The sequence below is a fragment of the Archocentrus centrarchus genome, chromosome 2 (genome assembly GCF_007364275.1).
Source record: "Archocentrus centrarchus isolate MPI-CPG fArcCen1 chromosome 2, fArcCen1, whole genome shotgun sequence".
NCBI lineage: Eukaryota > Metazoa > Chordata > Actinopteri > Cichliformes > Cichlidae > Archocentrus > Archocentrus centrarchus.
The window spans coordinates 25,226,826-25,249,453 of NC_044347.1; the positions used below are offsets into that span (position 1 = coordinate 25,226,826).

The 22,628-nt window shown below is 42.5% G+C and overlaps 3 protein-coding genes across 4 annotated transcripts; 1 reads left to right on the top strand and 2 right to left on the bottom strand.

Moving 5' to 3' along the window:
- Positions 1-171: 171 nt before the first annotated feature.
- Positions 172-8,594, top strand: sctr (secretin receptor). Its single transcript, XM_030753980.1, has 13 exons — positions 172-240; positions 340-439; positions 760-870; positions 1,263-1,369; positions 4,056-4,165; positions 4,260-4,392; positions 5,151-5,304; positions 5,391-5,451; positions 5,541-5,610; positions 6,195-6,286; positions 8,047-8,185; positions 8,269-8,310; positions 8,409-8,594. Exons 1-13 carry the CDS (start codon positions 172-174, stop codon positions 8,592-8,594), a joined length of 1,374 nt encoding a protein of 457 aa, XP_030609840.1.
- Positions 8,595-9,422: 828 nt separating this feature from the next.
- LOC115797179 (acyl-CoA-binding protein-like) lies at positions 9,423-11,687 on the bottom strand. 2 transcript variants are annotated; one of them, XM_030753698.1, is made up of 4 exons: positions 11,573-11,687; positions 11,197-11,314; positions 10,098-10,160; positions 9,423-9,888 (listed from the first exon to the last, which is right to left on the bottom strand). In XM_030753698.1, the coding sequence occupies exons 1-4, from the start codon at positions 11,576-11,578 to the stop codon at positions 9,815-9,817; spliced, it is 261 nt and encodes an 86-aa protein (XP_030609558.1). In that variant the 5' UTR covers positions 11,579-11,687; the 3' UTR covers positions 9,423-9,814. The 2 variants fall into 2 exon arrangements, with proteins under 2 accessions (XP_030609558.1, XP_030609551.1); XM_030753691.1 differs by having other exon boundaries at positions 11,197-11,374; positions 11,573-11,632.
- Positions 11,688-14,264: 2,577 nt separating this feature from the next.
- Positions 14,265-21,820, bottom strand: steap3 (STEAP family member 3, metalloreductase). Its single transcript, XM_030753680.1, has 6 exons — positions 21,735-21,820; positions 20,780-21,041; positions 18,996-19,262; positions 18,341-18,868; positions 17,668-17,832; positions 14,265-15,622 (listed from the first exon to the last, which is right to left on the bottom strand). Exons 2-6 carry the CDS (start codon positions 20,999-21,001, stop codon positions 15,335-15,337), a joined length of 1,470 nt encoding a protein of 489 aa, XP_030609540.1. The 5' UTR covers positions 21,002-21,041; positions 21,735-21,820; the 3' UTR covers positions 14,265-15,334.
- Between the last annotated feature and the right edge of the window lie 808 nt (positions 21,821-22,628).

Here is a 22,628-nt window from a genome sequence, read left to right on the forward strand (position 1 = left end):
GACCTTGATGAAAAAAAAGAAAAAAAAAAAAAAAGCCCCTATCATACTGTCCTCAGGCATGCCCTGCATGCTATTCAAGCCTTAGAAGCTCATGTTTGATTTTCAGACCTTATGTATCAGCATGCTTACTTTTCATTCTAATCAGATATGCACCCTGGGCTACACATTTTAATGGAGAAAATAACAGTTTTTGACCTAATGAAAAAACTTGGACTTATTTGGTTATTACTCCTTACACAGGTGAGAAAAAAGTATATATATATATATATATATATATATATATATATATATATATATATATATATAAATTTATTTATTTTATTTCATTTTTTTAAACAGGCAAACTCGTCACCAGTCTGTCATCCTAATGTTCGCCTTGTGAAAGAGGAAGAAAAGTGCATGAAAGATCTGCGACTTTTAACATCACACAAAACTGCTGGTAAGTCAGTCCAGTTTTTTAATTGTCTATTTCCGCTCTATTGTGACATGTCACGGGTTGCTGCTCGGTGAAGTATACCGTGAGGGAATACTGAAGATCTCCGAAATTAAATAAATCTTTAAACTTTCTTTTAAAAGAAGCTTAATGATGTTTTATTGACACCTGGTGGTTACATAACATAGTGCACCCAAAGGCATTTACTGCAGTTCTTAACATGAAATCAGAGTCCTGATTGATATTCCCTTCTTAAAATCTTGCTCCACTGTTTGTATGAAAATAAATAAAATTCACAATGCATTATTTTTATTTCATCTATAAAGAAAACAACAGTGTACACTGCGGGGGAATGTGGGATCACTTGAACTGCTGGCCACCAGCTTTTCTCGGGGAAACTGTTTCCCAGCCTTGTCCAGAGTTTTTTAATTCAGGAGGTACTATAAAACACACACACGCAAGCACACGTTTACACCTATTATTCGTTACTTGATCCTGTTAAATATTTACCAGTAGCCTCATTTGTTTTCATAAGGAAATTAAACACCTCTCCCTCTCAGGGTCTCTATCCAAACACTGAGCCGTAAAGTACATGTGTACATAGAGACACTGCGTAACGTGTTAGTGGTAGGTTTGCTTTGGGAGATTACTATGATAAATTCTGAGTAGGGAAATAGAACGCTCTGCACCTCCTTTGTTATAAATATCCTAATCACAGATGTCAGGTTCATTTTTTTTTTCTTCTTTACACAAAGTTTTCCAGAATATATCGTTTCTGTGGTTTGCACTCAAAAACAAGACTGAACTGTTACTTTTTTGCTTTCTTCAGGTAAAGTGCATCGTAACTGCACAGCCAGTGGCTGGACAGACCTGCTTATTCCACACGAAGATGCATGCGGTTACACTTTCAATGAGACTCTCCTCTTTCTTGGAGAGGTTGGTGTTGATAGATAGATAGATAGATAGATAGATGGATGGATGGATGGATGGATGGATGGATGGATGGATGGATGGATGGATGGATGGATGGATGGATGGATGGATGGATAGATAGATAGATAGATAGATAGATAGATAGATAGATAGATAGATAGATAGATAGATAGATAGATAGATAGATAGATAGATAGATAGATAGATAGATAGATAGATAGATAGATAGATAGATAGATAGATAGTGTGTATTTGTGTCCTAACAGTTACATAAGTGAAAATAAGTTTGTTTGTTTCAGTTCAAATCAGTTTGATTTATATAGCACACATGTTCAGAACAACAAACATCTCAAGGTGCTTGATACTGACACACCTTTAAGAGAGAGAACCCTGACGATCAGACAAGTCCCTATGAACAAGCACTTGGTGACAGTGAGGAAAAAGAACTCCTTTTTAACAAGAAGACAGAAAAGATGAGCACTGAAAGACCACGAACAGCAAACAGGACAAAAACACAAACTATGGGACAGATAATAGTTAACCACATATAATAGGGGCATCTAAAAGGATCACTTGCTAAGTGATGAGGTAACAGCTCTGTTTCAGAGTCCAAGGGTTTGCTGCATTGGATTATTAAAAATTATTATTCAGTATCATTTTAGACCTCGACCTTTTGATTAGCATGAGCGACACAGAAACACACAGAAACTTGTTAACGAGTCAGCAGTTGTGAATGGGATCGTCTCAAATGTTCTCATAGCGAAACCCATTTTAAGCATCTTCTTCCTGTTGTGTGATGGTGTCAGTCTCTTCCAATCGGGAACCCTCAGCGAGTAATTTTATTGAGAACAATTTAACCCGTGTCCTATTTCTTCCTTATATTAGTCTAATGGTAGCACCGCAGCTAGCCACAAGATAGCAACTCATTATGCCAACCATCCCAACTTCACTAACCCTCCAGTTTTAGTTTTCCATCTTTGCTTAGGTCCAACATCATAGCAGTACCCTACATTTTTTGTTTGTTTAGAAATGTTTCCATCAGGACTTTGTATAGACATCAATTAGCTAGCTAACTTATCGCTAATTTCTAATGCTTTTCAAACCTGAAAGTCTGCTTTTTCATGAAACACTTGGACGAGCAGATGTACTGATCTGTTTTATGGAGTTTAACAACTTTAGCTTGTTTTTCATTCTCCACAGTGCCTCAATGATTGTTTTCTTTCGGGAACTGAAGGAGCATTTGGGCACAGACATGGCCAATCAGATAAAAATCAGATCGCAGACTAAGAGACCCAGATCTATAAGCTTTATTGACAAAGGAAAGTTTTAAGCCTAGGACCCGTTTATACGACACCGTTTCAAAAAGAAAACAGTGTTGTTTTCATGCGTTTCGCCCTTCCGTTTACACGACAACCGAGTGAAAACGATGTGTTTCGGAAACGGGGTCCAGAGTGGAGCATTTCAGAAACGCACCGGCTCATGTAAACGCTTGAAACCGGGGTGATTTGAAAATGGGTGACTCGCACATGTGCACTATGGTTGCGACGGCCACAGTTTTCCGCGCATGCGCAAATTGATAAGCAGTACTCACGGATTCTCGAGTGCTTCTCGTGCTTTTCTTGTGTTTTTACCATTTTGTAATTCACGAGCGATCCAACCTCATCGTCAGTCCACACAAAACCTCTCACATTGGCCGTTTTGTAAGTAATGAACAATTTGTCGCGCTTCCTACTGTGCCACTCCACGCATGCGCGTCTTGCGTAAACAAGCTTTGCAAAGAGAAAACCAAAGCCAACTTGTGGCCTGCCATGGGAACTACATCGTTTTCATTGTTTCACGTGTCATCGTGTAAACGCAGATCGTTTCTAAAATGCTATCGTGTAAACGGAAGGCTGAAACGCATCAAAACGACACCGTTTCCAGTGGAAAAGGCATCATGTAAATGGGGCCCTAGTCTTAAAAGTAGAGAAGGTGTCTTGAACCTAAACAGGGAGCAGGTTCCAAAAGAAAGGAGCCTGATAGCTAAAGGCTCTACCTGGTATCTTTAGACATTTTGTTACCAGAAGCCTGTCACAGAAGCACATAATTTGTTCCCACTCCTTGAGTTGAATCTATGAAAAATGCCAAAGATACTGGGACAAGTAGAGGACAAAAGAAGTGAAAAAACTGCCTATAGCAGACAAAGTGTATCTGAAAGTCATGTCCTTAAGAAATACACACACTGAACACTATCAGTCATGGATTGGCCTCCCCAGAGCCCGAACTGCAACATTATTGAAGCAGTAGGGATCACCTTGACAGGGAACAGAACAATAGGTGGCCAACATCCAAAAAAAGAGATTTGAATGTGTTTCAAGAAGCCTGTAGAACTATTCCTGAAGACTATTTAAAGAAATTAGAAGAAAGCTGCCTCAGAGAGTTCAGGATGCGTTGGAGAATAAAGGTGGTCATGCCAAATATTGACTTTCAAGCTTGTTAGAATTCTACAAACTCTGTTTTTACCTGTATTTCTATGAATGTTCCATGTATCTAGCAAAAATATAGAGACATGAGGTGGCTCAAAACTTTTGCCCAGGATACATATGGTTAAATAAGATCAATTATCAATTTATTCTTAGTTTACTGTTTTACAATGTCAAATCGTGCTGTATGAAAAAGTAATTAAATACTGTTCTTTTTTTTAATTCAGTCCTCAGAAACCCACTTGTATTTCTCCTATGTGAAGACGATGTACACAGTTGGGTACACAGTCTCCCTCATCTCTCTCTCCATTGCTATCACCATATTCTGTCTTTTTAGGTGAGAAACATCTTGGATTACTTCACTGTCAATCCTGTCCTTAAAGCAATGAAGAATTCCTAACCTTGAATTGTCTGTGTTCATATTCCTTCAGGAAGCTGCATTGTACAAGGAACTACATTCACATTCAGCTGTTCATCTCCTTCATCCTAAGAGCCATCTTTATCTTCATCCGAGATGCTCTGCTCTTTACAAATGAAGAGATCTATCACTGCGATTACTATCCGGTATTTATGGACCAGCAATTGTATGATGATACTAATCTGGTGGTTGTCAGCCTCAGTCGGGTTTACTACTGACTGAGACGTAATAGGATAAAATAAAAAAAAAAAACATGTTAATAATCTGTCATTTCTCATCGATTAAACTGATCCAGAGGGTGCTTGGCTTACCTTAGCTTAGCATGAATGCTGGCAGTAAAGGGGAATGGGGAAAACATGGGAATGTGTGAACATGTGGCAGGAAGTAGAGACATTCAGGAGTCATTTTGATACTGAGGTTGTGAGGTAAACAGTAAAGCAGGAATCCTCAAATCCAGGTCTCGAGGGCCGGTGTCCTGCAGGTTTTCTCTGCTTCAACACACCTGAGTCAAATATAGAAGTCATTAGCAGGACTCTGGCGAACTTGACTGCATACTGAGGAGGTAATTCAGCCATTTGATTCAGGTGTGTTGAAGCACAGACACATCTAAAAGTTGCAGGACTTCGGCCCTCGAGGCCTGGATTTGAGGATCCCTGCAGTAAAGACTCACTGAATCCTAGCATTGACTGACTAGTGAGAGGCACTGGAAGGCATAGTGAATGAAGTAGCTGAAAGCTGTTTTCTCTATGCTAACAGCCGTCCAATATTTGATGCAGGAAAACTGTTTTTCCACAAGGTGGTTCTGTTCATTTCATTAGACTTTAATCAAAACCAAAGTTATTTTGGAAAACATAAATACCAATAAAACTAACTCAACTTCTTTTGTGTAACTGTGATGGGACAGGCGCCGTGTAAGGTTGTGCTGATATTTTCCAACTACTCCATCCTCGCAAACTACAGCTGGCTGCTGGTGGAGGGACACTTCCTGTTCACTCTAGTTAACCGCTCCTTCTTCTCCCTGAAGAAACACCTGGCCTGGTACATCATCCTGAGCTGGGGTAGGAAGAAATACCTCTGTTCCTGAAACTTGCACTCATAGGTCAGGATGGTCAAACTTATCTACAAGACTGATTTCATCTCACAGGTTTACCACTGATTGTGATTGTCTCCTGGGGGTGTGCAAAATATTTTTATGAAGATGAAGGGTAGATTCTGCTTCTCTCACTCTTGCAGTTATAATACTATGATCTCATATAGTATGATTTGACAGTTATTTCTCCCTATCTTTTCAAAGATGTTGGGAAACCAGGAGACATGAATGGATTTGGTGGATACTTCGAGTGCCAGTTCTTCTAACTCTATGTGTAAAACCTTTGTTTTCTATTATGCTTGCATTTTATTAAAATTCTATCTTAAAAACAGTTTGATATTTTGAAAAAAAGTATTTTTACCTCCTTGCAGAGCATTAAATTAGCAGATTTATCTCATCTCTACAAGCTAAATGTGATGCTTCAACTAGCAGCTAGTTAGCTTAGCTTACCGCTGAGATTTTGCAGACACGTGACTACTAAACATGTGACGGTAATGTGTCCGCCATTTTGGACGTGCGATGATCATGTTGACATTGTAGGTTTAAGTGAATAAGGCTCAGGTCACACAGGCCTAGAGACTGTGACCAACTAGCAACCACTGATCATGAGAGAAAAATGAGTATTCCTCAGCCAGTTGCGAGTGGTAGTGGAGGTGGGTGGCAGTCGCTGGAAAAAAAATTCTAAAGGCCCAGTCACACAGGCCTAAACCGTTTTTCCCTAACAGCCGGTGGTTGTATCACCTCCAACATGGCAGGCAACCATCGAGCAAAGTGTACATGACATCACGTAAGAAACCTCAAGAGGGATTACAAACACAGAAGGAGAAACAACCGATTGCACTGCTTTTATCTTTTCAGATGACGCTAATCTTTTTCATGGGGATTTTGAGGATCCTGGTGAGCAAACTCAGAATGCCGGACGCACAGAGAAACGAATTAAGCCAGTATAAGTGAGTAGAGCTAACATGGTGATGTTGCTGCGCTGTTATACTTCCAATATGTACATTTCTAATATGTACACCTAAAGGTACTTTTTTGCTACTGTACTGCTACTGTATACTTTCATGTAATAACACTTTGTACATAACATGGGGCAGCAAGTCAACGCAAACTTCATTTAACCAGGTAAGTCACTTAGAGAGATTCTTTTTTACAATAAGGGCAAAATCCAAACTTCTTGAGGAAATCGGCGGATGACTATAAGGTCAAAAAAAAGATGCAAGTTTTATGTCATGAAATACATTTTCATAACATGCTGGATGCTGGTATTTTTGTCTCGTCACCCCCAGCTGGTTGCCAGCAGATGACTGCCCCTCCCTGAGCCTTTTTATTGGTTACTGGAAATATACTGACAGATACTGTACAGAGCCATGTGTAGTAATCAAATGTTAACAGATTTTAACCCACAAACAAAACCCCAGACAGCAGAAACACACACACACACACACACACACACACACCAAACTAAACTGAAGTACAGTAGATAACATTTCCTCAAAGTAAAAAAAAAAAAAAAAAAAGATGAATAATGCCATTTAAGATAACCTTAAGACAATAAAATATATTATCCACAAATATGTATAAAAGGAAAATATAACAATAGATAGTAACAATAATCTTAAAGGGGGGGGGGGGGGGGGGGGGGGGGGGGGTGCGCTACTCAGAGACAATAGTAGTAGATTTCTTATAAACCATCAAGAAGGGGTGCCAAACTTTATAAAATCTATTTTCATGACCTCGGACAGTAAATGTTATCTTTTCTAAGTCCATACACAACATAATATCCTTTATCCAGTGTGAATGAGAAGGGGGCGCTGGATCCGTCCACCTTAATAAGAACGCTCTCCTGGCAATTAAAGATGAAAATGAGAGCACTCTTTGTTTGTAACGTGGTAAATCCAGTTCTGGGGCAGTTTCTTCCTGTTAAAAGGGACTTTTTCTTTCCCACTGTCGCCAAGTGCTCGCTCGTAGGGGGTCAGCTGATTGTCGGGGTTTTCTCTGTATTATTGTAGTGTTATTACCTTACAATATAAAGTGCATTAAGGCGACTGTTGTTGTGATTTGACGCTATATAAATGAAACTGAACAGTTTGGACACATATACCAATTCAAATATGTGTCCAAACTGTTGGTGCTCTCACGGAAATGCAAGGCTGCAGCATCTCTGATCTGATTGTTCTTGGAGGAAGTGTGAATGGACAGAGGTACCGAGTCGTTCTCGCAGCAGCACCTTGCCCCCTCCTTGTTCTCCTGTTTCATCAGAATAATTCCCACCCCCATGCTGTCAGAGTAGTGTAGGCCTTTCTGGATCAGGAGCATATCCAGACACTTCCTTGACCAGCATTTTAGTCTTGATATGTTTCCTATTGAACATGGCCCAGCACCTGCTAGGTTAATGTCCCAGACAGCCACAACCAATGACCATTATTCAGCAGCAGGCTGCACTCATCCAGGCATGGAGAGCAATGCCTCAATGACAGATCCATATTCAGATGGGTGACTACTTCCAGTGGAGGCCATACCTCAGGTCTATCAAATCAATTTAAACCACAAAGTTGTGTTTGTTTGTTTTTGTTTTGTTTTTTTATTAGTACATGTAAGTTTCCAGCAATTCAAATGCTTTCAATACAATAATTCACCTCACAGTAAGAGCAGGAACAAAGATTGTTTTTATTCTTACTGAAAAAAAATGCTGCTTTTCTTTTACCAGGAGGCTGATCAAGTCCACTTTTTTCCTGGTGGCTCTGTTTGGTCTGCATTACATCCTGTTTATGTTCTTACCGGTTAAAGTCAGCAGCTCCATGTTTAGGATCTGGACTTTTGTAGAGCTGGCTCTGTCATCCACGCAGGTAAATGAGGTGACACTGTGACCAATCAGCTCATTATAATGACCAGTCTAACTATATAATCTCTTGGCCTTTCTCTCTCAAAGGGCTTTGTGGTTGCTGTCCTCTACTGCTTCATGAATGGCGAGGTAATAAGTGTTTGGCTTGTAGAATAAATGAAATCAGTTGAAAGTTTCTAACGTGTGGACCAAAGCGGTGGGGGGGTCTGTGGCATGTGTATCTCCAGGTGCAGCATGAATTTCAAAGACGGTGGAGGAGGTGGAGGCTGACTCAGCACCTACCCACTAGGCGCAGGCAGTATCACAGCTCCATCAGCCACAGCGGGGCTCCTCACACACAGGTGTCCCTGCTTCCCGGCGCTCCTGGCAGCCTGACCGCAAGTGGACTCCCCACGGATACCGTGGAGATGTGACTCAAGTTGGGGTCGGCTCATTTTCTCAGTCTTCGTAGCATAACGGTGTCTCTTGTAGTGCTGACAGTCGGCGCGCAGCTCGAATGGTTAAAACAGCATCAGATGCTTTGTTTGGACTTTTATGCCTAATTTAATTTCACAAGTGTTTCAGCTTAAAATAAAGATATTTAAAGTACTGGGAGGAAACTCAACCCATTGCCATTATTTAACCTGCCTCTGTATGGAATACAAATGTAAGGACTAGATCTGGTTAATATTCTATTTACTGCATAAAGTTGGTGAAAAAAAGGTACTTTTTTGTAATTACTGTAACTACCCTGTGATGCCCTGACTTTCACCCTCTGTGAGCTGTGATAGGCCCCAGCCCCACATCAATCCTGTTTTATAAACTCTTTAAAAATGGATGGAAATTGTAATTAAACTTAAGTTTAAATGGTGGATGTGTGGAAATTTACTTCTTTTTTTTTGGTCCTACCCTCTTTTACCTAATGCAGGCACAGTAAATGAGAGTGGCCTCTTACCTGGTTAAATAAAGGTTACATCAACTCACTACACCCTCTGGTGGTACAAAGTGGTTATTGCACAAAAATTCATCATCAACTGATGTCTCTTGAGCACCTTACATAGATGTTCTGGACATCAGCCGAGATTAAGCGCTGATGTTTTCCAAAACTGGTGGACGCTCAGTGTGAGGTTGTTGGATAAACCCCAGCTGAACACAATCAGCCATCTGTGGCAAACATCTGCAAGACTGAAGGTGAGAAAAGTGGCAAAGGTGTGGCAGCAGCGAGACAATCTGGACAACAGAAACTGGTTATTTATTAGGCTTAAAGAACGCGTCTTTATTTTTGAGTCAGTTTAGTCAGAATCATTTAAAAGTAAAAAAAAAAAAATGCACTTATGACCTGCTTTGTGAGAGGCAAGAATACTGGGACTGTAGTCATGTCTGTGCTTAATAAGAATAAGCTTGAGCTAGAAGGCTGAGCTGAGTACAAAGTTGAGGCAGGGGTCTCCACAGAGGACGGTTTACCTGCCAAAAGACTGCTCAGAGGTTCCTCCAAATATGGTCATTCTCTAGTATCTACATGCACAAGATAATAAAGTACCAAAACGTGCAGCAGCATGAGGTCAGGCTTAAACTTTGTTCCATTTTGAAGTTTTTAAATCAACAAACTGGACATGTGACTAAAAAAAAGCACTCGTTATTTCAGAGAAAGAATCTAGATTCCATATTTCTTCTTGAGCTCCTCCACCAAAGCAACGTATTCGGCCATTGCTTCCTCTTTGGACAGACCTATTGATTATGGAACAGACACAAAGGAAATAGTTGGTTATTGTAGGATAAATGTGACATTACCAAGACTAGAGTGATCATTTCTGGAAGTGTCACATGTTGTGTTGAAGAATAATCTTAATAATACTAAAATCTTCATATTTAGACGTATTGGTTTTGCTGCATGTTATCTGCAGCTGATCTGTTGTCACAGGCTTCGTATCGCTGACCTTTTCTTGCATCCCACGCATCCCATTTCGCTTTTCCTGTGAAGTCAAAGAACCCTGGACGTTCTGTGAAAATAAAAGCAACCGTGAGTTTGCAAAATGGAAAATATCTCTATGTTTTTAAAAAGAAACATGGAAATGGCTGCTTTTTTCAATGTATTTCAATGAGCAAATATTTGATGCTTTTAATAAAAAGGTGCAACATATATGCAAACAAATGACATCCATAAAATACAATGCATGAACTGGGCATCACCAAGGCTCAGTATAAGATCAAAAAACAAAAAGAATATGTAGAGCAAAATACATAATAGGTCATAATCGGTCCTCTAAGTTATCACAGGTTTTAAAAATTCTCACTTGGAATAGACACTATATTGCCAAACTGCCTTCACACAGATATGACCTTGAGTAACAGCCCATTTTTAATCCATAGGGTTTAATATGATGTCGGCCCACCCTTTGCAGCTATAACAACTTCATCTTTTCTGGGAAGGCTTTCCACAAAGTTTTGGAATGTGTTTACAGGAATTTTTGACCATTCTTCCAGAATCACATTGGTGAGGTCAGACACTGATGTTGGATGAGAAGGCCTGGCTCACAGTCGCCGCTCTGATTCATCCCAAAGGTGTTCTATCAGGTTGAGATCAGGACTCTGTGCAGGCCAGTCAAGTTCTTCCACACCAAACTTGCTCATCCATGTCTTTACGGACCTGCTTTGTTCACTGGTGTGCAGTCATGTTGGAACAGGAAGGGGCCATCCCCAAACTGCTCCTACAAAGTTGGGAACATCAAATTGTCCAAAATATCTTGGTATGCTGAAGCATTAAGAGTTCCTTTCACTGGAACTAAGGGGCCAAGCCCAACTCCTGAAAAACACCCCCACATTATAGCCCCACTCCATTAACTCTGTGCTCACAATACCAACCTTTGTCTAAATTTATCAGTCTGAACATCATTCAGAACTCGTCAAACCTGATTTTTTTGTAACCCCCACCCACTTCCTCCGCACATGTACCGGATAACTGAGGGCTCCGCAGAGTATTTACCTTTAGTGGCTCCATAATTTCAAAAACAGACACACCATAGTCTCACTGCTCACCTGTGTTGATATCACCAACTGTGGCTTGCTTGTATAAACCGTACAGATCGCCCATTTCTGTTTGGTTTGGCTTCTCCTTCAGTACTTTAACCTCCTCCACTGCTTTGTTAAAGGATTCCTGGCAGGACAGAACACACGTTGACATCACATCCACTCACCCCATCTTCACTCGAACGCTCTTGTGCAGAAACAACAGAAACAAGTTTAAACCCAACGCCTCATTACAAGCTGAACTGTCCAGTTTCTGCTTCCAAAAACACTGTTTTCACTCCCTGTGCTCGAGTGTAAGTCAACATAACGGAGAAATCGCTTACAAACAACATTCATTTTTAATATAACGTTGCAGGAAGGTTTTTAATTCAAAGGTCATACTCACAGTCATGACTGCAGAGAAACGCAGACACACCTGGCTGCCGTTGAACTCACTCTGCAGCTGGAAGACGGCGCTCGTCCAACCCGTCCTACAGTCGTCACACCTGTTTTGGGATTTGCTGAGGAAAAGTAAGTGGGAGGAAGTTTTTAAAGTCACAGCTGTCAGCAAAAGATTGCACAAGACTATGAAAGTGTGAATTTGTGCTATATTTACATTCACCATTGCAAGTAGAGCTAAAATAATCACGGGTGAATCCTTTATCGTTTAATATTCTACTCAGAAACCTTCCTGGAAAAGATCTGCTCTTATATTTTCCTCCCATTATCTGCAAGGGTCAAAGGAGAGGCTTTGAGCCTCCACATGATGGCAGCGTCTGCATGTTAATAGACTCGTGCTGTTAACAGGAACAAGTTTAAAGTTAATGCCGCATTACTTTCCCACAAATCGGTGCTGCTAAACAGACACATTCTGGCTCTCCAGCTTCATCACCGTCTCTGTGACTGCATGAAGCAGTCAGTTACATACAATCACAAATCTGTCATTAAGCATCAAGAAATTTGAATTTATCTAAGTTACGACAGCAGAGAGGGGTAAACACACCTTTCCATCTATCTCATACACACACACTCCAACTGGCCAAATTATTAGGTACATTCCTCTGAGAATTTTCCCACTCTGACATGATGGCGTCACACAGTTGCTGCAGATCTGTCGGCTGCACATTCAGAAAGGGATGGACAGGATCAGCAGCAATACTCGGGTCGGCTGTGTGTTTAAATGATGCTCAGTTGGCACTAAGTGTGCCAAGAAAATACCCCACCACCATCATTACACTATGACCAACCTGAACCATATTATACATGGCAGAATGGAGCCATGCTTTCGTGCAGCTGTCTCCAAATTCTGACCCTGCCATCCGACTATCATAGCAGAAAAATAAAGGCTCATCAGACCAGGTAAGGCTCGCCTATTCACTTTTGTCCAGTTTTCTTGAGCCTGTGTCGCCTCGGTTTGCTGTTCTTAGCTGACAGGAGCGGTCTTCTGCTGCCGTAGCCCGTCTGCTTCAGTGTTCAACATGTTGTGCACAGCAGTCTAAATCCCCTCTGACCTCTGACCTCGAGACACTTACACCCGGAGAACTGCCGCACACTGGATGAATCCTCTTTTTCGGATCATTCTCTGTAAACACTGGAGATGGTTGTGTGGGAAGAAAATCAGGAGTTTCTCCTTGAGTCTGCGCAGACCAGCCCATCAGCTTTCTGCTCATTCTGACGTTGTTTGAAAGCGTGAATAAATGCTTTGAATTGCTGTCACCATGTGTGTATTTAGCATACATCACCTAAAGCAGGGCTCTTCAACTCCAGGCCTCGAGAGCCCCTGTCCTGCAGGTTTTAGATGTGTCTGTGATCCAACACACCTGAATCAAATGGCTGAATGACCTCCTCAGTATGCAGTCAAGTTCTCCAGAGTCCTGCTAATGACTTCTATATTTGACTCAGGTGTGTTGAAGCAGAGACATGTCTAAAACCTGCAGGACACCGGCTCTCGAGGCCTGGAGTTGAAGAGCCCTGATCTAAAGGGAGTGCACAAAAAAAGTCTTGCCATAGAGTCGCCACAAGATGGCAGCAAAGACAAAACAACCTGTTCAGCTGTGTGTGTGTGTGTGTGTTTCTTGGAGATGGATTAGATTCGACTCTGTTGGTAAATGGTGGAAATAAGTATAATATTTGAAACATGATGATGGTTTTATTTATCCAATTAAATCTGGAGACCCCAACAAAGCACAGTGCAACGAGGTGGTACAGAAAATTTGCTTTATTCCGCATTTATAAATTATCAGTTGAAATGGTGATGCCTTCACGGTGATGGACACAGACTTAAAATAACAGCAACACACTGATATTTCCGATCCAGCCGACACGTAGCTGAAAATCGTCTTTGGCAAGAGCAGAAAAACACGAGGACTCACAAAGACCAACTGTGTCTGCCAGGTTCGCCGTGGTAGGAAGCTGCGCAACAGTCAACTGAGACAGCTTTTAAGAAAAGTGCACTGATTCATGCACCAGCAGTTTGCAGCAGTACAACTCTAAAAAGCAACATGTAACAAGGCCAAACGTGCAGCGGTACATTCTGTGCAGTGATCAGCAGGGACAATACAACTTCCAGTTCAGCTCCGTTTGACTTGAAGAGCACAAAATCACAACAATCACAACAAACAGGCACTTCGAGGCGCTTTAAATTGTAAGGCAAAGACCTCAGACTCTGGGTTTCCATTTGGTACATACTGAATGACACCTGTGTAAGGTACTGTACACAAATGTTTAGCATGCAGAGCTGATCTATAAAGTTTTTGGGGGTTTTTTGGGGGGGTTAAAATGGGTCATAGTGTCAAAGCTTCTTTTTATTATTTAATTTTTTTTTTTTTTGGCTTCACCTTCTCCATATAACAGGTTATTCAGAACAGGAGAGAGACGGCTTTATTTTGTGTCAGTGTTACGCCTCAGAGAAACCCTCCCTCTGTCTGCACAGCTTGGAGAAAACAAACAAACAAACAAACAAAAACAGGCGACTGGACTTCTTTGAGTTTTTGAAGGCGTTTGATGCAAGACGCTTCTTCAGCCCTAAAACCAGAAGGTGAAGAGTTGCAGGGATTTAACCCCTAGTGTGTGTGTGTGTGTGTGTGTGTGGGGGGGGGGGGGGGGGGGGGGGTGCATTTCTACACGCAGATATATAAACACCCGTAGACGCTGCATTGGTCGCTTCTGTCCTTTCTGCCCTTGCGTCTGTGGAGGTTAGAGGTTCATATCCAATTACAAATCACTGTAAAGCAGCTATATATAAGCTAGCATCAGTTTAGTGTCAGGACACTCACCTAGCATGAGGTGAGCTTAAAAGAATAATTACCTATTTGATTTATCATGTTAGTAACAGTAAATGATTGTAAAGCAACTCAACTGTGAAATATTATTGCCTGTTTTGGCGTTTCCTTCATCAGAGCGTGAAAAAAGCTGCACAAATATCTGACATTTCACATCAGAAACAGTCAGAGGCCACAGTGAGATCCCCTGAGCAGCATGGCAGCAGCACAGATGCATCCCACGAGCCTGGATGCGGCATCCATGTGCGCGTATCCGGAAAATGAGAGCTGTGCTGTAGCTTAGCAGCTAGCGGCTCTGAGTTATGCGAAGGAAGGTGGCTGATGCATTATAGGAAACTGTTTTTAATTCAAAACGTGTGTGACGTGCTGTGAAAAATAACGTCCTCTTATAATTTGATATGACATCACAAAGAAATCTGAACCTTCAAATGACTTAAAGAAAAAAATAAATAAATAATCGGACTTCTGTGCAGCACAGCCTGAAAGCGTAAAAAAGTAATCCAAGAACATAATCATGAGAGGAATGCAGAAAGCATCGGGAAAGCCGAGTGAGCTGCCGATGCTCACATCAAACAAACCTCGGTTAACTCGGCTGTGAGGTGCACATGTACAGCAGAAATGGATTGACAGAAAACAATGAGGGCAATAAAATATTAACGATAAACTAAGTAGTCTTGACTAACAATGCATAGTGCGCTAAAGGTTCTGACCTCCGCTCTAAATAACGAACCTTCCAGCTAATTTTCTAAGCGGCTCCTCTCTGAACCCTCTCAAAAGGCCAGAGATGATCCTGCAGCGCACCCAGAGAGTGCATAAATCTTTCATCCTCCATGTGCTTTATATTCATGAGTCTGGATTTTCATAAACGCCACTTAAAACAGCGGTTCTCACACATTGCTGACGTTCTCCAGGCCGTTGAAGCAATCTTCGCTTGACAGGGTGAAGCGGATGTGACGGCTCTTCTCCCAGCCGCGGCGGATCTGCCGGAGCCGGTGGTTCATGCAGGGCAGGAAGAGAGCCAGACGGCTCAACAGCACCGTGAGGGGAAGGATGAGGACCAGGAGGAAGGTGGGAGGCAGGCCGAAGTGGTACTGGGCTGCCAGGAAGGCGCGGTTCCAGCCGAAGATGAGGGTGTGGAGGGTGCCCATGAATAAGGCGCAGTAACCGAGTGTGGACTGTAGAATAAAGGGAGTAATTAATAATTTTGAAACCTTACAAGACAGATCACAATTTTTAGCTTTAGCTTTATGTTCACAATAATAAAATGCACCATTAAAATCACCGTTTCCACCACCTGCAGGTTTTTTAAAACCAGACTCCACTACATTAGCTCACTGAGTCACAGCTTCCACTGCCACTGCTTTCAAACAGCTGTCAGAGGAGAAGCAGCAACTTTCAAATGACCATCATTATGCAGAATAAACACCACAGTATTAACTACTTATTGATAACAAAAAGAAAAATCACCTCTGCAGCAAGTCTGGAGAACTGCAGGGACCTCTGTGTGGGTCAAAACTGACAAAATACCCATGCAATTGAAACGTGAAATTAAAAATCTTTTAAACGAGAAACTGTGATTCAAAAATTAGTGAGACTCCTTTTGGAAGGTGACCTGTGGTAACTGGAACATGGGAACAGCTAAGATACTGTGCAGGACCCTCAAGCTCCCAGGCCTCTTGGTAGAGGACCCAAAGACCGGCCACAGGGCGAGTGGGACATAGATATATAGATAATCTATATTTATATCTTTTCATTTGACAGCAGTCTGTAAACATCTGGGAACTCAGGAGACCAGCTGCTCCTCTGGACTTTAGGCAGGACAGTTCAGCGCACGGACTCTCCTACTATGAAGCCATGTTGTTGTAATGGCTGCAGGAAGCAGTTTATCATTGTCTTGCTGATAATCCATGTTTTCCAAAACAATTTTAAAGTATTTAATTTGTCTGATCACAGAACTGTTTTCCACTTTGCTTCAATCCGTAAAGCATATGACTCGAGATTTCCCTGAGATTTAAATTCAAATGAAAAGCAAAACTAAATTTTTAAAAAATGAGCTGAGCTGGTCAGGGGCAAAGAGTCAGAACAGGGAGTTATGAGGCCCAGACCAGAGGGTGTTTTTGACCGTAAAACCCGTCCTGCAAGGGCAGCAGCCAGTCCCTGCCAGGGAGTCTGCAGGCGCAGACGAGAGTGGAGCGAGGCTCAGGGGCTCCCTTGGACTCGCAGGGGACCTGAACAGCAGACAATCATGTGGCGAGCGTCAGAGAGCCGAGGCCGACAGCCAAGCTGACCAGAGGAGACTGTGCAACCAGCCTGATGGGAGGACTTGCACCACCATACAGAAGCTGTAATAATATTACTATTGTGCTGTTAGTGTGGCAAAGACAGAGCAGCAGAGCTGGGTCAGAAACACAGCTGCTGTGGTCTTCTACTCTCTTTTTCTCCCGTTTCAGCGTATTTTGAGTGCATTACTTTGCTGTGTGTCAAACGTCCTCATTGATTTCTCTGTGTTTTGTTCTATTTTTAGATCCAACCGTTGCTTACACCGCTCATCTCTGTACTGAGAGCTGCTTAGATCCAGACTGATAACAGTATACCTAGATCACTCACAGAGTTCCTACCTGGAAGCAGACGCTAAAAAAGACCCCCAAAAACAGGCTTCCGGATACTCTGACACTTCCTACTTCTGACAGTGTGAATGCAGAAAGAAAAAAAATCCTGCACCCATGCCGTGGACATCAAGTCCAGAAGTGCTTTAATCGCACAAGCTGTCAATATGTGACTAATCTGAAGGCCACCAGCTTAAGGGAAGATGAAATGGGAAAAGTGGCACAGACAGACTTCAAGTCCTGGAAAACTGGAGGCCATGAGGGGGGTTCTGAAGGAACTGGAGGAAGTGTGTGTACAAACTGAGTCACAACACTCCAAACGGCTTTGTCACAGCACAAGTTTAACAGCAAATCTGGGGCGGCTGCAGGACTGCAAACACTGAGAGTCAGTGTTTATATACGTGTCTTACTGCCAGACATTCACTATACGGTGTGAGAGCCACAGCGTGCATCTGTCTGCACATCAGTGTGACGCCTGTCTGTATGTGGATGAGTCAAATGTCCCGCCTGTCTGCCACATCTCTGACTATCATTCTATAAGCAAGGACAATAAAAACATGCCCGTTTGACAGCGTATGCTAACATGAAGTATCTGAGTACGTGCGACTGCGTACCTGAATGAAGGTGAACTCCCTCCAGTTGACAGTGTTGGCCACTGAGGGCAGCGAGGTGACAGCCAGCAGAGAGAGCAGCCCGAGAGCCATGATGCCCACAGACAGGTACAGCTCCATCCTCCAAACATCCGCCTCAACCCACGAATCTGCGTTGCCGGCCTTCACCTGCACAACATGAAACATTACCCAAACTGCTTTTGATAATTTCCTTTAACACTGTAAAAGCAAACTTAAGTGTTAGAGCCTGACACCGATACATCAGCCAATATTAGCCATTTGCCGGTCTATCTGTGTTGGCAGAACTTCCCTGTTTGCCACAGACAGAACAGTCAGCTGATCCAGGCAGAGTATAAATGAGTAATCTGAGACTTGTTGTTATTATAAAACAAAATTATTTTTAAACTGCATTGTCATATTATCTTAGTAAAGGCTCAAAACTAGAAACACATAACAAATGTTATACACTAAACATAAACAGTATTTCCTGTAAAAGAAAAAACTATCGGCTAGTATATCAGATTTTTAGACAACCAAATATCGGTACTGGTGGTATCGGTATTGGTACTGGTCTTAAAAATCCTATATGGGTGAAGCTCTATTAAGCAACATGCCCATTTCCTTAAGTATTTGTGTTTTTTAAGACCCATGGAACATCTGAACTTCTTCGTCTAACCTGTTCAAAGGCCTTGTTGAGCAGCTGGAAGCGGGCGGACTTCCTCATGGGAAGACACAGGCTGTAAACCGCATGCAGAGCTGCACACAGGAAGCTGCACAGCCCAAACTGCTTCCTCCTGGTCAACCAGTGGTCCAGCCAATCGGGAAAGCGGGTGTACTTGGTGCCCCGCCACAGCTGGAGGAAGGCGGCAATCACACCGGGCAGGTAGACCAGTGCTAACATCACCAAAGCCACAGATGGGAAAGTGACATTTACAATCTCAATGGGCAGCTTGTATAATTTGTTCTTCCCCCCTGTGATGTAGGGGTGCAAGACCTCATGGACGGAGTTATACAGGTAGAAGAAGATGAAGAGGGCCAGGGTGCAGATGATCGGAGTGCGCCAAGATGGAAACAGATACAGTGGTAGGTTTTCGATCTCCAGTGAAGAGGAGAGGAGACCCATATCAACGGGGATGAAGCCCATCCTGCGGCAAAGCTGCATCACTGAGCTCTTGGCCATTTGATCATCGCTGCAGAGCAAAACCTGGAGACAAAGACGACATAAAGATGAAGAAGTTTAGAGACTAGAAACACATTTCATTTGAAGCCAGAACTACCGCAAGACTTCTGTGAATGTGAATAGACTATCAGCGGCTGATGATGTATCCTACCTGTCTGCTTCCGTCACGCGGTCCTGCCTGGAGCGTCCAGGCCGATGTGGTATTAAACCCTTTGACCACAGAACTCTCAGGAAACAGATCAGCCAACTGCTGGGCATTGGAAGGCCCTTCCTGCTTGATCTGCAAACCGTTGCTGACATCTACAAGAGCCTTTCCAGCTAGAGCTGGCTTCAGGTGGACCAGTGTTGAGTAGTGCTCAGGGTACACAGCAACAAAGACCAAATCTGCTTGGTTTGCAGCCTCCATCTGTGAGGCCACCTGGTGGACAAAGACAGAAATACGCCTCCTCTTGTAGCTTCCAAATGGATAAACAGGTGGTAATAACATGCTATTACAGTACTGTTCAACGCTTTTGCACCGCAGCTCATTTCTTTATATTTTAGCAGCCAGACTTTGTTGGAATTTTTAAAAGCAGTCTTCAGCAACAGTTTTCCAGGTTTTCTGAACATCTTTTAAAGTTTTTCTTTGGACATTTGCTGCTTTTTCACTCACTTTCAGTCGAGTTCTTGTACCGTTATCAGACGAATGTTTTTTGATGCTGCTGCCTGTGGATCATTCAAGCATAAAAATGGCACCTAACAAGGGTATTTGGTTCATTTTGTTGTGAGTAAGTACGGCTGAGTTCAGGAGAGAGGTACAACAGTGAGTGTCTACAAACAGAGTGGAGGCCCTGTCATGGTTTGGGCTGAATTTCAGCCAGTGGTGTTGAGATATCGTCAAAACTAATAAATTATGAAGACAGGAAAGTATTGATTTGGATCCAAAACCATCTAGAAAGCATCTGAATGGCAACAGTTTCATTTTTCAGCATGACAATGATCCCAAACACACTGCTGAAGCATACCTGAGCAGAAGAGCCCACATGACTATCGGTCATGGTCGCATGTCACAGTCTGGGTGAGATTACACTGTGACATGAGACCATGACTCACAGGATCTACTGCAACTCAGTTAGAGCCCGTTTATAGCAGTGCCACAATAAAGTTTATAATATATCCCAACTCTAACTTCCAGGACCTATAAAGGCGCGCGCGCGCACACACACACACACGCACACACACACACACACACACACACAAATCAGTTTATAGATCCATCCACCCATTGCCATTATTATCATCATTTCCAGCTACATATATATATTTTTTTCTTCTTGAAATCCAGATTTCAAGTAGATGTGAATGAACCAGTTATTTATCTATTTCTGGGCCTTGGTGCAGCCCTTCAGTTCATCTTCTGTCTGAATCAAATCTGAGTAGCTCACTTCTCCCTCAATTTAGGTCAACCTTCATCTGATTGGCTGCCCTTCACCACCAGAAGAGCTTTAACAGCAGGTGATTGGGGCTTCTGCTGACTGCCAGAGTCACTGACATCACATCACAGAGTCTTTGGGGATGACTGAAGTCTCAGCTTTTGGCTGACAAGGATTACTTGGACATGTGTGAAATGCTGGCCATGTTTAATACAAGTCATGAAGCATAACAGGTCGCCTTTAAATAACAATATCAGTGGCTTTTGAAAATTGATGGATTAACTTCTGTACGAGCTCACCCCCCATAACACAGCTGACTCTCATCTTCTTCTCACCATAAACCAAGATCACCTAGTAGCTATGTTTATGTAGTATCACAACAACATCTATTATCACTGGTGGGAAAAGTCAAAGGAATATATAATTATAACCAGAGGGATGGAAACAAAAAAAAAAAAAAAAAAAAAAACACAAATTACACTGTGAGTGTGAATGTGAGTGTCAGTGTCACTGCATGTGTCACCTCCGCCTCCTCGGGGAACAGATCCACGGAGCGCGAGGGGGTTTGGCTCCCCACCACAACTCGACAGCCGCAGGCCACCAGCCTTCTGGCCAGCGAGCGGGAGAAGTCGCCGGTGCCCAGGATGCCAATCACCAGAGCGCTGGGTTCATACGCGGAGGCTTCAAGGTGTCTCAAGCCCCCGGCTCTTTCTCGGATTAAAGCCCTCGACATCTCGTCAGGCATGGTGCCCTCACAGATCAGCAGGGACAGATGTAGCTGAGACCTAAAACAAATGGGAATAACCTTAATAACAGATGTATAACAGGCTGAATTGCCAGCAGGTTTCCAGCAGCACCTTTTTAGAGCACAGATGTCTAATAGCTATTATCTGTGTGTCTCAACTGGCATGTCCTAGATCCACAACTCTGCACTATCAGCGAAAAGCTGCTATCCAGCAATAACATAAATGGATATTAATGCAGCCTAAATATAGCAACGGTTATGTTGTTGCTACTTTTGACGGCTTGACTAAAAAAAAAACAAAAAAACAGATACTCTAATATTGAAGTCACACACATTTCATCACGTTTCACTCACGCCAAACTTCACGGAAGCGGACGGGAGGATGTAAAACACCGTGTGTAGTGTTTTAATAATCATAGAGATGCATGCCGAATTTATTAGGAAAAGACAATAACTCAGAAACTGTCCCAGTTAATGTTTTATATTTTGCTAAAACTGGATCGGAGAACGACTCGTCCTTAAACCGACTGAAATCCACACGGACTCTGGCATCGAAACGAAAAAGCGGGCTGCAAAGCCACTTTGCTGACTGTCCTTGAGTCAACTCGGGAAAACTTTACGTCCGAAGAAGTGACTCTCGTTGACGCACAAGCGACGAGGCGGCCAAACAAAAAGGCGCATTTTGATAAAATAACAGTTTCTCTGACATAAAAGGACCATTTTTAGTACTTACAGGAAAACTGTTTGCTCGCTTGTAGGTGTTTAGCCTGCACGCTTCCATAAAGCTTTCTGTAAACCGGAGCCGTTCTTCCTGATAAGATGACGCGGGCGTTAAAGCCACGCCCCCCGCATGTGTGGGGCAGATAAAGCGGAGCAGCGGGGCTGCACAGTAACGGTTACATGTGTGATTCCTGTGTTGAAGGGGGCGACTTCACACGGCAGTAAGCCCGATCTCTGCACACAGTGAAGGTAAACAGGCTGTTACCTCATTTGCTGGATACCTGCGCGTTTTCCTCTTTATTTCTGACGTCTGAGAAGTGAAAAGTGTTTAACAGGCGTAACAGGGGCGGGTCCACCCCCGGTGGAATATAATGACTTCCCCTGGTGCACCCACATCACTGCTATAGGGCAAATCTTATATTTTGGTAGTAAAGATTGTATACTGTTGGGCTACTGAAGTAGGATTAAATAAAGGCTCTTAATACTTGTTTTGTCACATTGCAAAACAGGTATTTACTACACAGCAGGGTTTAAACTCTTGTGCAGTGCCGCTTTTCACATAATACACAAGTGTGGCTACAAGTGTTTGTTAAAGAAAGAAAGAAAGAAAGAAACTGAGGTTTTTAGAAATATGAAGCTAGTGTCTCAGCCAAAAGATGTATTTCTTTGTTTGCCATATATACACTTAGATCCATAGGTTTGTGGGCAGTGGCGCATTTTTGTAATTTTGCCTCTGTACACCACCACAATGGATTCAGAAACAAACAATCAAGATGTGACTGAAGTGCATATTTAGCTTTAATTCACAGGGGTTTAACAAAATTATTGCATTACCTGTTCTGGACTTAAAGCCATTTTTATACACAGTCCCCCATTTTCAGAAGCTCAAAAGTAATTGGACATGTGA

Bases quoted from the DNA above. Each gene is read 5' to 3' on its own strand.
- sctr (XM_030753980.1), top strand. From the start codon at position 172: ATGGAGAAAATAACAGTTTTTGACCTAATGAAAAAACTTGGACTTATT. The intron at 241-339 runs GTGAGAAAAAAG...TTTTTTAAACAG, and splicing joins GGTTATTACTCCTTACACAG to GCAAACTCGTCACCAGTCTG. The intron at 440-759 runs GTAAGTCAGTCC...TCATCTATAAAG, and splicing joins AACATCACACAAAACTGCTG to AAAACAACAGTGTACACTGC.
- LOC115797179 (XM_030753691.1), bottom strand. From the start codon at position 11,341: ATGTCAACGTGTGTTCTGTCCTGCCAGGAATCCTTTAACAAAGCAGTG. The intron at 10,161-11,196 runs GTGAGCAGTGAG...TTATTTTCACAG, and splicing joins AGTTGGTGATATCAACACAG to AACGTCCAGGGTTCTTTGAC. The intron at 9,889-10,097 runs GTCAGCGATACG...CATAATCAATAG, and splicing joins TGCGTGGGATGCAAGAAAAG to GTCTGTCCAAAGAGGAAGCA.
- steap3 (XM_030753680.1), bottom strand. From the start codon at position 21,001: ATGCCTGACGAGATGTCGAGGGCTTTAATCCGAGAAAGAGCCGGGGGC. The intron at 19,263-20,779 runs GTGACACATGCA...TTTGTCCACCAG, and splicing joins TGTTCCCCGAGGAGGCGGAG to GTGGCCTCACAGATGGAGGC. The intron at 17,833-18,340 runs GTTAGACGAAGA...CATGTTGTGCAG, and splicing joins TCAACAAGGCCTTTGAACAG to GTGAAGGCCGGCAACGCAGA.